Source organism: Rhinatrema bivittatum, chromosome 2 (genome assembly GCF_901001135.1).
Source record: "Rhinatrema bivittatum chromosome 2, aRhiBiv1.1, whole genome shotgun sequence".
Lineage (NCBI taxonomy): Eukaryota > Metazoa > Chordata > Amphibia > Gymnophiona > Rhinatrematidae > Rhinatrema > Rhinatrema bivittatum.
In genome coordinates this window covers 742,012,286-742,030,618 of record NC_042616.1, presented here as the reverse complement: position 1 = coordinate 742,030,618, position 18,333 = coordinate 742,012,286, and the positions used below count along the sequence as shown (strand labels likewise).

Below are 18,333 nucleotides of genomic sequence, written 5' to 3'. Positions count from 1 at the left end.
AGAGAACCTACGGTTCTTCAGAAAGGTATACCATCCTCCCGTCGGCCAAGGGTTCACAAGCCTGAGCATAACACAGGTGCAGCTGGTTAAGGCAGAGGGGAGTAGTGTGCATTTCACCAGTGATATCTGGACCAGCATGAACACTAAGCATGCTTAACTCTCCCTGTCAGCACACTGGAAGAACCTGGCCAAGGCAAGTGCAGACAGTTGCTTGAGCATCAGGTTACAAATGAGCTGTGCTGCACATCCAGGTGTTTGATAGATCTCAAACTTTATGCAATATTCTATCAGCCATAAGAAAGAAGCTGGAGAGTTAGCAGCTAAACAGGAGAGGCAGGAGTCTTCACAGAGGTTTTCTTTATAACACAGACAGTAGTACAAATATGATAACAACAATAGAAGATGAGGGCTTTCAGGGGATCTGCTGCTTTGTACATTTTCTGCACCTGGCACTGAGGAATACTCTGGGGCAAAGGCCCATGGACCATGGGAATCCAGTCTTTAAGTACCTGATACACAGATGCCTGATATTAGCAAGGCTTTTCCATCAAAGTGTGAAGGGGGGAAGTTTTCTGTGAGAAGAAAAAACAATTCAAGATGCCTGATAAGCATCTGATTCAAGATGTTGTAACCTGCTGGAATTCCACCTATCTGATGCTGCAGATATTAAGGATGTGTATTTGTTTTTCCCGAATAAGCAATTTTTATTTCTGTCCAAATCCCTTTCCCCTACAAAATTTTTCAACTTTTGATCTTGCCCTGGCCGTCTGTTGCTTTATAAGCTTTCTGGACCACTCCTCATGCCCTTCATGCTTACTCCTGGTTCTGCTTTGCCTCTCCCTGTTCCTTGGGCTTTTTAGGACTTTCTTCCTCCCACCTCAGCTCTTGAGGTTCCCCTTTTTTTGGGGGGCGGGAAGAGGGTTTAGCTACCCTTCTTGCTGTGCTACTTTGATCTTACTTCTATTTTTAATCACCATCCCACTGCTGCCACCTCCACTCCAAGGCAGTCTTGTTACCTTAGGGTGCTTCCTCCTCTGCTCCAGTTGTCTTGTTGGTATTTGCTGACTCTTGGTCTTGTCCTGGCCATCCATTATGTTGCAAGCTTACTGCACCACTCCTTGGGACCTTCATCATACTCCTGACACTGTTTTTACGCTCCTGGTGCCTTGCACTTTTGTTGCCAGCATTCCTCTCACCTCTGCACTGTAGCTACACTTTGGGGTATTTTCAACTACTACTCCTCTTCCTGTATTGATCTGCTCCTACAGTTTCTGTTTTTAATTGCCAGCACCATTGCTGGCTCCACCTCTCCAAGCCAGTCTTGGTACCTTCCTCCGCTGCTCCTCCTGTCTTTGAGATTCTTTTGAAATACCCTTCTCCTATAGTTCCATGGCTGCTTTGCAACTGTCATAATAATTTGGATCTTTATGCTACTCTTTCAGTTACTTTGACTTTCAGTCACTGCCTTTGGGTATTTCTGCCTCTTTTGGTGCTTTCTTCCCTCTTCATGGTGTCTTGAGCTGTTGAAACCACTTTTGGTGCCGTTTTGCCCCTTTGGTACTTTTGGGTGTTCTTATGTTCCTATAACACTCTTGTTGCTGTTTTGCTCTTCTGACAGTGTCCTGCAGAACTCCTGCCACTGCTTGTAGCATTTTGACCCACTTCAGGTTCTCAGGCTCTTCATGCCATTTTTGGAGTCATGTTGACATAGTCATGATATGCTGGCATGTCATCACCCTTGCAATGATATCTACCTTCCAATTTGATTAGAAATGATCTGAAAATCCAAGTTTGAGAGCCAAACTTGACTGTATTGCATCCCCCTAAAATGGCAAATGAATGAATGAATGAATGAATGAAATATATGAAAAAAAGTTTTGTTTGACTTGAACCAAATGAGTTACTGTGATCTATGAAAAAAAAAATAAAGAAACTGAAATAAAGTTTTTTGCTTTGCACATGCGTACAAGTTGTTTTAGTTTTTAACTCTTTCTGTAGGTATTGCTTCCTTTGTCCTTTCTGCATAACCTATGCTTTTTTTAAAGTATCATTTGTGATATACTATATGAACATGATTTAATTATTGTGTTTTTGTTGAACTATCTAAGAAAGCTTTGTTGAGGTTTCATAGGAAAAAAAAAGAAATAGGTCACTATTCAGTAAGCTGGCAATGGCTAAGATATTTTAGCAACTCAAAAATTACTTGGACAAACTGCTTTGAATATGGATCTCTAAATGTTTGGGACTTCACTTTATAGACAGATAACTTATGCAAATTAAAGAGCATGGATATATCTGTTCATTCAACTGAGCCACAACATATAAATATCTAATAGGGATGTGAATCGTGTCCTCGATCGTCTTAACGATCGATTTTGGCTGGGAGGGGGAGGGAATCGTATTGTTGCCGTTTGGGGGGGTAAAATATCGTGAAAAATCGAAAAAAACGTAAAATCGCAAAACCGGCACATTAAAACCCCCTAAAACCCACCCCCGACCCTTTAAATTAAATCCCCCACCCTCCCGAACCCCCCCCCCCCAAATGACTTAAATAACCTGCGGGTCCAGCGGCGGTCCGGAACGGTAGCGGTCCGGAACGGGCTCCTGCTACTGAATCTTGTTGTCTTCAGCCGGCGCCATTTTCCAAAATGGCACCGAAAAATGGCGGCGGCCATAGACGAACACGATTGGACGGCAGGAGGTCCTTCCGGACCCCCGCTGGACTTTTGGCAAGTCGTGGGGGTCAGGAGCCCCCCCCCCAAGCTGGCCAAAAGTTCCTGGAGGTCCAGCGGGGGTCAGGGAGCGATTTCCCGCCGCGAATCGTTTCGTACGGAAAATGGCGCCGGCAGGAGATCGACTGCGGGAGGTCGTTCAGCGAGGCGCCGGAACCCTCGCTGAACGACCTCCTGCAGTCGATCTCCTGCCGGCGCCATTTTCCGTACGGAAACAATTCGCGGCGGGAAATCGCTCCCTGACCCCCGCTGGACCTCCAGGAACTTTTGGCCAGCTTGGGGGGGGCCTCCTGACCCCCACAAGACTTGCCAAAAGTCCAGCGGGGGTCCGGAAGGACCTCCTGCCGTCCAATCGTGTTCGTCTATGGCCGCCGCCATTTTTCGGCGCCATTTTGGAAAATGGCGCCGGCTGAAGACAACAAGATTCAGTAGCAGGAGCCCGTTCCGGACCGCTGCCGTTCCGGACCGCCGCTGGACCCGCGGGTTATTTAAGTCATTGGGGGGGGGTTCGGGAGGGTGGGGGATTTAATTTAAAGGGTCGGGGGTGGGTTTTAGGGGGTTTTAGTGTGCCGGCTCACGATTCTAACGATTTATAACGATAAATAGTTAGAATCTCTATTGTATTTTGTTCCATAACGGTTTAAGACGATATTAAAATTATCGGACGATAATTTTAATCGTCCTAAAACGATTCACATCCCTAATATCTAACTCATGCAAAATTCACTTGCCTTTCAAATGTCCAATTATATGCTTCCAATGAGGGATTTTCATCACAGTGAAAAGGTGTCTACTAATTTTTGAAAATCCACTCCATATTTTATGTAATTAACATCACAGACATAATTTCAGACTTATATGCACAAATGTCTTCACTTAGGATAAATTAATTACAGAGATATAGCTTCCTATTCAGAGATACCAAAACACAGAAAAATATTTTAAACTCACAGCAAAACTTTACACACAAAGGTTTGGTATGTCAGCAAAGAAGTTGGTGCTAATGTGCTTGCATTCACTTTAAAGATCTGCCACTGGGCCCTATTTACCAAGCATTTTCCCATAAACAGAAAATAGGAGAACACCTTTGGTAAATAGGCCAGTTTATCTTTTATTGTAGTCATTTCAAATATCATTGAAAAAGTTTTTGAGTGATGTATATCTCCTGCAGAGAGCAGAGAAAGGCAGGAGAGAGAATGAAATCATATAGATTGCTTAATTTTTCTCCCGTACATTTCTCATAGCTCTTGAATTGTACCATCTTACTGAAGTTTACTTCATATCCTGCTGTATGCTCACAGGCACACAATTCCTTCTGGAAAATAATAAAATGGAATAAAGACCTGATTCTACTTTAGACACAGCTGAAGAATAGAAATAAATTACATTCTTCTAAAATGGAAAGCAATCCTGTGATCACACCTTGAGCACAGTGTGGAGTACTGGTCACCCCAGTTCATAAAAGAGAAAGCAGATTTAGAAATGTTACAGAGAAGGGCGACACAAATGATCAAGGTAATGGTGTGGCTCCCTTTTGAAGAAAGGTTAAGCAGGTCAGGGCTCTTCAGCTTGGAGAAAATGCAAATGAGAGGGGACATGAGATGTATAATTTCATGAGAGGGGTAAACCAGATAAATAGGGGAAGGTTATCCACTCTTTCAAATAGTACTAAAACTAGGGGACTCTCTATGAAAGTAGCAGGAAGTAAATTTAAATCAAATTGGTTAAAACCTTTTTCCAATCAAAGCACGACCAAACTATGTAATTTGTTGAAGAAGGATGTAGCAAGGTTTAAAAGGGGTTTGGACAAGTTCCAGGAAGAAAAGTCCCTAAGCTAGTATTAGCCTGGCATATTTGGGAAAGTCACAGCTTATCACTGGGAGTGAGGAACATGAAATGGATCTACTTGTCTAGATCTGCCAGAATATTGTGTCCTGAATTGGCCACTGTTGGAGACAGGATTCTTGATTTCAGGGAACTCTGTTCTGACTCAGCAAGGTTTATTTTATGTTCATATGTTCTTATGCCATTATTTGAACATATGAAAAATATTGTAAGACACTGAACAGGTTACAACTCCCCAGAAATGAATCAGGTTGGTGCCAAGAAATTGATGGTAGCCAGGTACCATAGAAAGGGTCACTGGGACCTAGAAGGTCATATGCTAGGACAATTGCCTCAATAGTGATGGTAGCTATTCGGATTGTTGGTGTTTGACATAGGGGGGTTGCTTGTTAGATTAAGTATGGGATCTTGTATGATCATCTACCCAGGATGGTAGAGAATTAGTGAGGAAGAAAACAAAAACTGATTTGAATAATGAATGATATCCTTTAGACAGTCAAGCTTCTATAGCTGGCAAATGGGAGATGTCCTTGCAGTTTGGATAGAAATAGTTGGGCAGACTGGAAGGGTCATATAGGTCTCTTTTTCTGTCATCATCTAGGATGTTACTGTGTTAACTTTGTAAACTGTAATATCACTAGCTCTGTGTCCCTTTGAGATAAGGTTTTACAGTAATTCACATGTAATTCAACATTTCTAATTGAATTTGCCTGAAGTGATAAAATAAATCTAACCTTGTATGTCTGTGTTCTAGCTCTTTATTGTAGTACTCCAGAATCTCCTCCTCATGGATTCATTGTCAGCCAGACAGGTGGACATCTCAACAGCTTGGTTCGCTGGGCCTGTGATCGAGGATTTAGGCTGATTGGGAAAAGCACTGCTGTCTGCAGAAAGTTTCCATACGGATATTATGCATGGGATGCACCAGTCCCTGCCTGTCAAGGTAAATATGCTGCTATAAATAACAAGCAGTGTGCATGAAACAGTTTCCTTATCTTTGAACTGAATCAGCAGCTCCACTGTGACTGATCATGCCTTAAAAAGTGTTTCACATAAATCCTGAATTAAATCAAATAAAAGAAATTATGTGACTCAGGGACCATAAATAATAATCTTACTACTATAAAGTGTACTTCTTAGACATTTGGAAAACATCCTAAAAATGTGAGTTCATAAAATTGTTGTGCATGTGCATCTATGCTTTTTATGTGTTATTTATTTGTTCTTCAGTTTTGTAAAATCAGCAATATAGAAAAAGGCAAATGCTAGAGTAATATCTACTGAGCCATTCCAACAGAGATTACCCCTTCTGCTGTCAGTGGAGGTCCAATCATTAAGAAGGTGACATGAATAAATGAATATATGAGTTCCAGGAGCAGTCAGAACTCCCAGTATTTGTGTATTGAGAGAGTGGAGGGAGATAGGAAACTGCATTCCTCCTGTTCTGCATTTCAGAGCATTATACAGTTCCTGAATGGCGGGGGGTGGGGGGGGGGGGGGGGGGCTATGGAGGTATGCATTTGGGGAACAGAACTGAAGCTACTTGGTCCACTATTATTTTATTTGGTGTGGATTGGAGAGGGGGGCAGGAGAGGTTTTCTCAGCCTGCTATCATTTTTTTCAAAAGAGAGGACTACATGGGTGCTGCTATTTTTATTGATTGGCGGTGGGGGAGGGGAAACCAAACCAACTGCTGCTCAGTAGATGTTTTCTAAGGATTTTTTTTCCCCACTTATGGTATATGGCTAACTTTAGAACTGGTCTGCAGCAGCACTAAGGTTAGCCAGATAAGCTAGTTGTATAACACTGAATATTGACATTATCCAGCAGATAAGGTAAATCCACCTCAGAAAACTCCAGGAACAGCTCTGATTTATCTAGCAAACCTATGTCTGGCTTAACTATTAAGAACTTAAGAAAATAATAAATTGCCATACTGGGTCAGACCAAGGGTCCATCAGGCCTAGCATCCAGTTTTCAACATTGGCCAATCCAGGCTACAAGTTCCTGGCCCTGAGGCTCTCCACTGCTTCATCAAATATACATAATGTTAGGGTTGTGGACCCTTGGGCCGGCTGAGACTGCAGGTGTTGTAGTGTGGGGACCCACAGTGGGCGTCGCAGCCGGAAGGTGGTGTTGAAGAGATGTTCCGAAGAAGGCTTCACCACTGGAAGCCCAAGGTCCCCCCAGGAGGAGCCCGTAGGGACCCGGGCCTCTTGGACTTAGGTGTGACCCTATGCAAACAAGGATCAAGGAAGCAGCCAAAGAGATGGTCGATGGGAGCAGCTGGGCCCTGGAGGCCAGAAGAGTCTTCACCCTCGGAAGCCTGCGGCTCCCCCCGGGAGGAGCCCGAGCCGCTGGGACTTAGAGAATCCTCTAGGCAAGTGAGTACTGGATACCTGTAGATGACGAGGAAGCTGAAGTCGGAGTCAATGGATAAAGCAGGATCAGAAGCCAGAAGTCAGAAGTCCAAAGCCAAAAACAGGGGCGGAAGCTGAAGTCGGAGTCGATGGACGAAGCAGGGTCAGAAGCCAGAAGTCAGAAGTCCAAAGCCAAGATAGCCAGGAGTCCGGGAACATCAACTAGCAACTCCTAAGAGCAAACCTTGTTGCAAGGCGAGGTAAGAGAGTGACTGCAGCGTTTAAATATCCCTGCAGCGTCTGATGTCAGCTTGAGGGAGGCGCTGGAGTTTCCCACGCTGGTCCCTTTAAATGAGAAACTCCGGGGCGCGCGCACATAGGGGGCGGGACCAGCCACGGCAGAATGCCGGTGTCTCTCTCGAGGAGGGAGCACCGCGTCAGAGGCCAGAACAGGCCCGGACGAAGCACCAGCGGCCCGGACTGGGGCAGAAGTAAGTGAAAGTCCCGGGGCATGGCCTGGGACCGCAACACATAAGTTACATACCATAGTAATACTTATTATGTAAGAAAACTGACATTTGAATATGTAGTATTGGATGTTCTTAATACAACCATACAAACACTAAGTAGATCCCATGCTACTGATGCCAGTATAGCAGTGGCAATTCTCTAAGTCAGCTTGATTAATTGCAGTTAATGGACTTCTCCTCCAGGAACTTAACCAAACCTTTTTTAAACCCAGCTACATTAACTGCACTAATTAGAGCTTAATTGTGTATTGAGTGAAAAAGAATTGTATCCGATTAGTTTTAAATGTGTTACTTGCTAACTTCATGGAGTGCCCCCTAGTCCTTCTATTATTCGAAAGAGTAAATAACGGATTCACATTTACCCATTCTAGACCTCTCATATCCCTCCTCAGCCATCTCTTCTCTAAGCTGAACAGCACTAACCTTTCCTCATAGGGGAGCTGTTCCATCCCCTTTATCATTTTGGTTGCCTTTTTCTGTACTTTCTCCATTGCAACTATATCTTTTCTGAGATGCGACAACCAGAATTGTACACAATACTCAAGGTGCGGTCTCACCACAGAGGGATACAGAGGCATTATGACACTTTCTGTTTTATTCTCTACTCCCTTCCTAATAATTCCTAACATTCTGTTTGCTTTATTGACTGCTGCAACACACCTGAGTCAACAATTTCACTATGATGCCTAGATCTCTTTCCAGGTGGTAGCTCCTAAAATGGAACCTAACATCCTGTTAGTCCATCATGGATCATTTTTCCCTATGTGATTCACCTTGCACTTGTCCACATTATATTTCATCTGCCATTTGGAAGCCCAATCTTACAGTCTCACAAGGTTCTCCTGCAATTTATCACAATCTGCTTGTGATTTAACTTCTCTGAATAATTTTGTATCATCTGCAAACTTGATTACCACACTCATTGTATTCCTTTCCAGATCATTTATAAATATATGGAAAAGCACCGGTCTAAGTACAGATCCCTGAGGCTTTCTACTGTTTACCCTTTTCCACTGAGAAAATTTAACCATTTAATCCTACTCTCTGTTTCTTGTCTTTTAACCACATTGTAATCCACGAAAGAACATCGCCACCTATTCCATGACTTTTTTATTTTTCTTAGAAGCCACTCATGAGGGACTTTGTGAAACACCTTCTGAAAATCCAAATACACTGCATCTACTGGTTCACCTTTATCCACATGTTTATTAACGCCTTCAAAAAATGAAGCAGATTTGTGAGGCAAGATTTGCCTTGGGTAAATCCATGCTGACTGTGTTCCATTACACCAGCTCTTCTATTTGCTCCGTGATTTTGATCTTTAGAATAGTTTCCATGGTTGACTGATAGGAGAGAGAGTTTAATGGTAAATGGAACCTACTCTGAAGAGAGTACCGTGTTAAATGGAGTAGGCACACAGATCAGTGTTAGGACCAGTTCTGTTTAATATCTTTGTGAGTGACATTAAGGAAGGGATAGCAGGTAACAGTTTCCTATTTGTAGATGATACTAAAATCTGCAATAGAGTGGACATTCCAGAGATCAATGATGGACTTGCATTAACAATATGTAGGTTAAGGGGAGTAACCACTAGGGATGTGCATTCGTTTTGAACAAATGTGCAATCCGCAACATATAGGTCCCTATTTGTTGCATTTGTGGGGTTCTGAAACATATGGCGAACCCCCACAAATGCAACGTATCATTAATGAATAAACCACCCACCCTCCTGACTTCCCCCCCCAAAGACTTGCCAAAAGCCCCTGGTGGTCCAGTGGGGGTCCTGGAGCGATCTCTTGCACTCGGGCCATCGGCTGCCAGTATTCAAAATGGCGCCGATAGCTTTTGCCCTTACTATGTCACAGGGGCTACTGGTACCATTGGTCAGCCCCTGTCACAAAGTAGGAGCACAAGATGGTGCCAGCCGTCAATTGCTCCTAGCATGTGATAGGGGCTGACCAATGGCACCGGTAGCCCCTGTGACATAGTAAGGGCAAAGGCTATCGGCGCCATTTGAGTACTGGCAGCCGAAGGCCCGAGTGCAGGAGATCGCTCCCGGACCCCATCTGGACCACCAGGGACTTTTTTGCAAGTCTTGGGGGGGGGGGTCAGTAGGAGGAGGGTTGTAGTTAATTAAGTTTAAAGGGTTGGGGTGGGGTTTTTTTTAACTTTAATGGGAAACAAATCCCATATGTAACTAATGGATGAATCGGGGTCCCCTGAAAACGGATGTAAAGGATTTGGGTCCCAAAGAATACGAATACCGAGTCGAACGTATCTGTCCCTGCTGCACATCCCTAGTAACCACTGCACCAGTAAGATACACCCATGTACTCTAGTCTTCATTTCCATTCTCTAGTTTTTAGGGATCCAGAGTGTTTTATACCATGCCCCTTTGAATTCATTCACTGTTTTCATTTCTACCACCTCCTCTTGAAAGACATTCCAGGCATCCACCACCCTCTCCATGAAGAAATTTTCCTGATGTGGTTCTGAATCGTCCTCCATGAAGTTTCATTTTGTGACCCCTAGTGTTGTAGTCACAAGCCTCCTATGTAGGACTGTATGAAAACCTTTGCTGAAATCCAAGTAGATTTAGCAGTTGCAAAGTGTTGAAATAAATGTCATGCCAATAAATTCACATAACTTTTAAAACTTAAAGATTCACACATAAATTTATAATGTGCACATAAAACTTCCCTGGAAATCCTCTTTTTTACACTATTCACCGGGCATATGTTGATTATGCACACTGCATAATCAACATATGCCCGGTGAATAGTAAAGGTATCTGTGTGAATTTAACCATGTATAATCAGTGGGAGACTTGTTCTAATGAATATCCCAACAAAAGTTAACTTTAACTGGATTACTTCCCCCTCACTACATCACTGAATATTGACCTCATAACTTCTTATTTTTCCATGAGCATGTCTCGACTCAGCTTTTGAGAATTTATGTCTATATATGCAACACCTCTGTGGGTTCAAAACCCAAAATAATGCTTTGGTAGCTGGTGGACTGGACCTGGCTCAGAAGCAGAGAATTATGTTTCTCATTCTGGACAGGGAAAATCCCCATGGCCTAGTTTATTCTCCCTGTGACTTACTACACCTCTTCTCTCAAAATCTTCAATCTTGTCTTCCTTGAGTAGGCAGACTCTCGCCTCAAATCCACAACCCTGGTATTAAGCAAATGAAGTTGCTCTTAGTGGGCTATATTTAAAATGCTTTTCCCAATTGTTGATATTGCCCTTCTTTTTTCAATGTAACAAATTATTTGCAGTCTATAAGAACCTGGATGTCTCAGAATAAGTTAGTGTTTTGTTTTTTTTTATTTATAGTTTATTAGGATTTTAAAAAATTCAGTATAAAATCATAAGAATGAATTTTGTATACAAAAGAAAAACATCATTATAAAGTTAGTGTTTAATATGGGTAAAACTGAAGCCTTGCTGATTAGTTGTGCCTCCCTGCCTGATAATTTAATGGGTTTTAAGATGGATGATGTGGTGATACATTATCTCAGTGTTTCTTTAGATACAAAATTATGAAGGACTTAAGTTAAATCATCTGTTAAGGTCATATTTTACAAGTTAAAAATGATTTGGAGATGTATACCCATATTACTACCTCATGATTAAGAACTGTTACTCAAGCTCTTGTTCTTTCACAGCCAGGCTATCGTAATTTGATCAGTCTTGAATTTCCTAAATCTCTAATAACGGTTGTTTCAGTTAGTTCAGATGGCAGCAGCTCAATTAATTACAGGAACATCCTACCTTGAACATATCTCGCCAAAATGGATTGGCTTCCCACTAGTGGCAGTCTTGATGTAAGGCCATTTCTTTGATGTTAAAACATTACATGATATCGTTTCTAACCTATTCATGCTGCTGTGTCTATATAGACACCTTCACGTTTCTTTCAGATTGCAGGGATCAATGCTTTTAGTAGTGACATTATTCAGAATTTTCAGTTATCCAAAACTCATGCTAGAGCTTGCTCAATGGTGCAAAATATTGTCTCACGATAAACCCTGTGAGGCAAAAGAACATGCCTTGCAGCCCTATCCTCAAGAGACTGCCATGACCTTAAAGGGCTTCTGGCTGAAAAAATAAATGTGCTGCCAAATGGGAAGGATAAGCGAGGGTCAGGGTTGACCCTGATCTCAACTCAGGGCTGCAACTCAAGGCAGTACCAACTTCCCCAAAGTGTAAAATAAAAAAAATTAGCCTGTGCAGAGGACAGCCGTGGCTTCCCAGTTCATCAAATAAAAAGGTTGTCCCACTTCTGGACCCCCTACCCCGCACTCCCTGACCATTAAATAAAAAGGTTGTACCTCTCCCAGCCGTCCCCCACCCCTCATAACTAAAACATAACATTAGGATCCCAGCCACCTTCCCATACCATCCCCCAACCACTGAGAGCTAAAAAGTAAAGTAGCATTCCAGTTCCCTTCCTGTACCAAAGTCCAATAAGGGTCCAGGCCCCAAGCACTCTACCCCACCCCATCCCCCACTCCATGAAATAAAAAATCTAGACCAGGGCCTAGCCCCCCTTCCCTTACCCACTCCCCTCCCTGAAAGGTTAAATTGAAAAAACAGGGTTCTGGGCCCCCTCTCCCTTCATCCTCCCCTCCTACACCCCCCGAACCTTAAAAAAATCCCGCGCTGAGGCCGGGTGCAACATCATACCTGGCCCGGTTGGCACCATTTTCCAAAATGGCACTGACCTGACCTTGTCAAAGCCATGTGATTGTAGTAAGGGTCTGAGAATGGATTGAGATGGGGGATCAGTCGTGACCCCCACTCAAGATCCCCTCTTTGCCATGATTTTTTTTTTTTTTGTTGTTTACTACCATTTTAAATGTGAGCTGGAGGCCTCGGGATCCAAGTTAGGTTCCCAGGCCTCCTGCCTCACATTTACCGCTTTCCAGAGGTGGTATTATTTTATCATTGCTGACCACATTCTCGGTGGATCGTGATAAAATATTTGCATATGATTGCCTATCCATGATCTTCTTTGCAGGCTTTTGCATTATTCATACATGCAAATCACATGCAAACAAGATCATTGTAATAGGGGAAGGAACTTGGGTGAGGGCATTCAAAATATCATATATATCGTGCAATATCACTGCAATAGTGCTCTACCGAGTGATATACAAGTTATATCGCATGATATACATTGTTTAACATGCGTTAGAGCACTGCTGTGGCCTGATGAATCTCCCTGTTAGATTGTAAATCCTCTGGGGATAGGGAAATTCCTATAGTATTTGCTTTGAAGTGCCAAAAAGCAGAATATAAATAAATAGTAGAGAAAGAAGACCTAAAAAATTACAGAAACTGTGAAAAAAAAAACAACATTATTAGCACACATTCTGTTTTGATAGCAGTGGGATCAATGTTAAAATGGGCTGGCAGCACCTAAGATCATTGCGTTCTTTGGCAAATTTCAACTGCAACAATTTGTGGCTGACAATTTGCATAAAGTTGGCCTGTTATTTCTGTAGCAAGATCCCTTTGAAAATTCACTTGTTTCTTCTCTTGATCTTTTACATCTCTCCCCAATTTTTGCATCAATATATTGTATTATTCATATGTTTTCCTATGATAAATTTGTGCCAACTTAATTATATTTATAACCTGCTATCTGATTTTTTTCAGAATCATTCTCAGTAAATCACCTCTCCAGCTGTTTACATAGTATCCACAATACTATACGAAATGAATAGTTTCAATAAATGCAATCTATAAATTTAAGTACAAACTTTAATATGTCTAATGTATTCATAAAATCACGTCATGTATAATACATTATAAGCGATGAAAATTCTAACAAGAGGAACTGATTTGTTGCATTGCAATCTCTGCTAGCTGCATTGTCCAATTCCTTTTTTATAAATTATAAGGTCTAAAATTTGTTAATGATGTCAAGTCTAGCAGGGGTCCAGGAGCAATCTCCTGCACTCAGGCCGTCGCCTGCCATTATTCAAAATGGCGCAGATAGCCTTTGCCCACACTATGTCACAGGGGCTACCGGTGCCATTGGTCAGCCCCTGTCACATGGTAGGAGCACAAGATGGCGCTGATGGCCATGTGACAGGGGGTGATCCAATGGCCCCGGTAGCCCCTGTTGACATAGTAGGTCAAAGGCTATTGGCGCCATTTTGAAACTTGGCAGCCGAGGGTGTGAGTGCAGGGGATGGCTCCCGGACCCCCCGCTGGACCACCAGGGAGTTTTTGGTAAGTCTTGGGGGGGGTCAGGAGGGTGGGGGGTTTGTTTAAATTGGCTTGTTTAGGGGGCCAAATAATTTGGTGAAGATTTGTGTATTCGTGGGGAATCGCAATACGTTTCGCTTCCCCACGAATACAACGAATATGGCCACATCCGTTGCGGATTGCCAATACGTAGGGACCGAATGCAAACCCCTAGCATGCACAAGGGGTTGCACACTTGTGCACCTTGCACGTGCTGAGCCCTAGGGGAGCCCCAATGGCTTACCCTGTTCCCTCCGAGGCCGCTCCGATTTCGGCCAGCGCTTTATTATTAAAACATGATTATTACTTCATAACAAGTAAAGTGTCTAAGCTGTCACTCAACTGCCCACCATGTATTAGCTAAGCAGCCTGTGGGTTCTTCACCTGCCGGTCCTGCCTAACTAGGTTGATTTACTTAACCTTTTGGTACCCCTTACTGTATTTCCCTCTTCTGGCACAGTTACATGTTGCTCAAGCTCTGAGGCCTCCTGGAATACTCTGGCACCGCACCAATATTTCATCCTGATGGGTGTGTGGCCCTATCCCAGCCACTAATTGGTTTCCTTGAAGTACCTTTTTGCATAAGAGAGTCCTCACTCAGAGTCCAGATGGCTGTCTCCTTGAGGGGAAACTGCTGAATATTATTATTATTATTTCCTATCCAACCCTTGGCTCAGGTACCTGCCACAGGCCTGGGATAATTTTCTGTTTGCTGAGGTCTCCATCCTCCTCCTTCTCAAAAAGAAAAAAAAAAACAAAACAACCAACAACACTGGGGCCTCTCACGGAAAAAAAAATGTCTCTAATGCTTCCTGTAGCTAATTGCTTAAATGTTCCTATCTGATTTCCAACAAATGGATATTGAACTCTTGGTATAAAATAGAGCAGTTGATGGAGGCTGTTTGGTGGGTGGGAGATGCATGGCCTAACCGGGCTAATATAACATTTTTTTTTTTGGGGGGAGGGAAATAATCGAGCCCTAGGCCCCATTACTTTTTGTTTGTTTGTTTTTGTTTGGACAGCACTACTTTTTAAAAATTATTTATTTGTTCCTTTTACAGTACTTCCAATAAATAATTCTTATACAGAAATAAGAAAAACATAAACCGGAATAGCATTCAAATATGCATAAGGAAAATTTCATTCAATCTTTAGCCCACAAGTAAGGGAGAGTTCTCAAAGGGAGAAGAATTAAATTTTTACAAAAAGAAAGATGAGGCGAACTTAGCATAAGCCTCAGGAAAACATACATTTTAACCATCATTGTAGAGGGCTGCTAACATAGGAGAGGGTGAAGTCATTGAGGAAATAGAGGTCTGTCTTTGAATTATAAACTTAGAGAGTTGCTGGGGGTGAAAAAATATATTTAATCTCTGGCTCCTAAAGAGGGGAAATTTAGCCAAAACAATTCCCCAAAGTTGTAGCACCCAGGCCCTCAACAATAAAAATCTCTTTCTTCTAAGCTGGGTTGCTTTTGCTATATCAGAAAAATATTGACTCAGAAATTTAAGAAAGAATTTGTTCTATTATGAGAGAAATGTCTCATCACTAAGGGCCAGTCAGAATCCATCTCAAACATAGCTATTTAGGTTGATGCAAATGTCTGTGCCACCTCCAGAGCTCTCAAGAAAATCAGTGATATTCAAAACATCGAAAGAAGGTTGCTATTCAAGTTCTAATTGAGAATTCTTCTTTGCTGATGGTAAATAATAAGCTTTAGCAATAGGTGGAAAAATGCTCTCTGGAATTTTCAATATCGCTAAAAAATCTCCTCAACATTTGAGATGGTGACACAGTTTTTCTGCCTTGGAAAGTTTATCAATCTGATGTTTCTTGATCTCACCACATTTTCTAGTGATTCATTTTATATTACAGTGCCAAATGACCCTTCCATATAATCCAAGATTTTCTTTAGGGAAGAGATGGGGTTGAAATTGTAAAGCCTGAGTATTGAACTTCTCCAAGTTCTTTTGTGTAGTTATAGAGATACAGAGCAGGACTGCTATGAAATTACATAATGTTCCAATTGAGAGGAAAGACACAGTCAGTAGTATGTGTGGGTTTAGAAAGGGTGAAGTCTTTTATACTCCTTGAAAGATGCCTGAGGTACAACTAAAGATTTACCCTGGCCCATAAATTGGGAAATATAGGCTGCACCATTTTGCCACATGGCTTCACCTCCTAGCTTTCTGCCTTCCTCTGCCTCAAGCTGGAGCAGTTCAGCAGAAAAGTCTGCCGATATCACAGATCGTGGTATTATCACAGAGATTATCATGTGCGATAAAAAGGATGATAGCTAACCCACCTAACAGGCCTTCCTGCCCCAATAAAAACACCTGTTCTTACCTAGTCTAGCGTCCTAAACCCATAGGGCCAGAGTTTAAAAACTACGTGCGGGCATAGATTTGTGTCCGCAACCCGGCGCGCACAAATCTACGCCCGTTTTATAACATGTGCGCGCAGGCCGCTCGCATATTATAAAATCCAGGGTCGGCGCATGCAAGAGGGTGCACCATTGTGCAACTTGCGCGCGCCGAGCCGTGCAAGCCTTCCTCCGTTCCTCCGCTCCACCCACCTTCCCCTCCCCTCCCTTCCCCTCCCTAACCTGCCCCACAGCCCTACCTAACCCGCCCCCCTCCCCCCCCTTACCTTTAATTTTAAGTTGTGCCTGCCTCCAGGCAGCATAGGTCGCGCGTGCCGGTGACGGCTGGCCCACGATCCGAGCACAGCGGCAAATGGCCGATGTGCCTGGAGGCTCCGGCCCTGCCCCGCCCACTCTCCGCCCATTGTTTCAAGCCCCGGGACATACGCACATACCGGGGCTTGCGCACATTGCCGAGCCTATGTAAAAATAGGCTCAGCGCGCACTGGAGGCTTTTAAAAGGGTTACGCGCATATATTACGCGCGTAACCCTTTTTCAAATCCACCCCAGTATGTTTGTGGCAAGTTTAATTTTTGGGGGGATACTGGATGCTTCGGGAAGCTCGCTTGAAACAACAACAAGCAAAACAAGAACCCTCAAGAACAGGCAAGGCCAGTTCCAAGTACTCCTTTGGAAGTGCCTGCACAGAGGTAGAGGCACAGGCCTCGACGGGTCAGGCCCAGGGCAGCACTTGGCATGAAGGCAATCATGGCAGGGCAGATACAAGGAGTGCATCTTTCCTCCACGATCATCCTTTCTGGGCATGCCAGACGTTTGCAGGTATTGCCCTCAGCTCTTGGGCTATCCTGGAATTATATGAAGAAATCCGAGGAGCTTTGGATCTGGTCACACAAAGGTCCCACGATGTGCCTGGTGGCTACCCTGCATTTCATGGCAAATGGCTTGCTTCCAAACAATAGTAGGGGTCACAAGGGAAATGTCCCAAACCACTTTTTCTGCTGTCCTGGACCAGGTCATCACAGCAATCTCTGACTGCTTCAGTCACTACATAACATTTCCTCCAGACAGGCAGGTCTTGATGGACTTGAAGAGAGGTTTTTATTAGGGATGTGCAGAGGGACGCCATACGTTGCATTCGTGATTCGGATTCGTCGGGGAGCAGATACATTGCATTCGGCCGTATGGTGCCCCGATGCGTTAATACGGCAATTTCTATTCGTGTCCCAGCTAAAATTAAAATTAACTACAACCCCCCACCCTCCTGACCCCCCCAAGACTTATGAAAACTCCCAGGTGGTCCAGCGGGGAGTTCTGGAGCCATCCCTGCACTCTCACACCCTCGGTGCCGGTTTCATCTTGGCGCCGATAGCCCTTTGTCACAGGGGCTACCGGTGCCATTGGTCAGCCCTGTCACATGGTCATCGGCGCCATCTTGTGCTCCTACCATGTGACAGGGGTTAAACTGTTTAGTAGAACTGAATTGTTTTTTGCTTCATGGCTGACACCTGGTGTTCAAGCTGCAGCAAATGCTAAGTGGATTCAGACTATTCGTTATCAGTTTATGCAGTTTGTTAATTTGACTACTGCAGGTCTTAATGCTATCAATACTGAGCTCAGAGCAACTGCAATTACTGCTCAGCAAAATAGGTTAGCTTTGGATTCTGTCCTTGCATCGCAAGGAGGGGTTTGTGTTATCATTGGTACTGCGTGTTGTACCTATATTCCTACAGCAACTTATGAACACTGACCAATGGCACCGGTAGCCCCTGTGACATAGTATGGGCAAAGGCTATCGGCGCCATTTTGAGTACTGGCATCGGACGGCGGAGTGCAGGAGGTCACACCAGGAACCCCGTTGGACCCTCAGAGACTTTTGGCCAGCTTGGGGGGGCCTCCTGACCCCCACAAGACTTGCCAAAAGTCCAGCGGGGGTCCGGGAGCGACCTCCTGCATGCTGGCCGGCCGATGCCAGTATTCAAAATGGCGCCGATTGCCTTTGCCCTCACTATGTCACAGGGCCGACCATCAGTACCTGTGACATAGTCAGGGCAAAGGCGATCGGCACCATTTTGAGTACTGGCATCGACGGCCGGCATGCAGGAGGTCGCTCCCGGACCCCTGCTGGACTTTTGGCAAGTCTTGTGGGGGTCAAGAGGCCCCCCCAAGATGGCCCAAATGTACCTGGGGGTCCAACGGGGGTCCGGAGTGACCTCCTGC

The 18,333-nt window shown here is 43.9% G+C and overlaps 1 protein-coding gene across 1 annotated transcript in view; it reads left to right on the top strand.

Moving 5' to 3' along the window:
- The window catches only part of CSMD3 (CUB and Sushi multiple domains 3), a 3,551,396-nt gene that overhangs the window by 3,005,263 nt on the left and 527,800 nt on the right, over positions 1-18,333 (top strand). Inside the window, 1 exon segment of the mRNA XM_029591914.1 lies at positions 5,332-5,520. Within this exon segment, the coding sequence (XP_029447774.1) occupies positions 5,332-5,520 (189 nt within the window).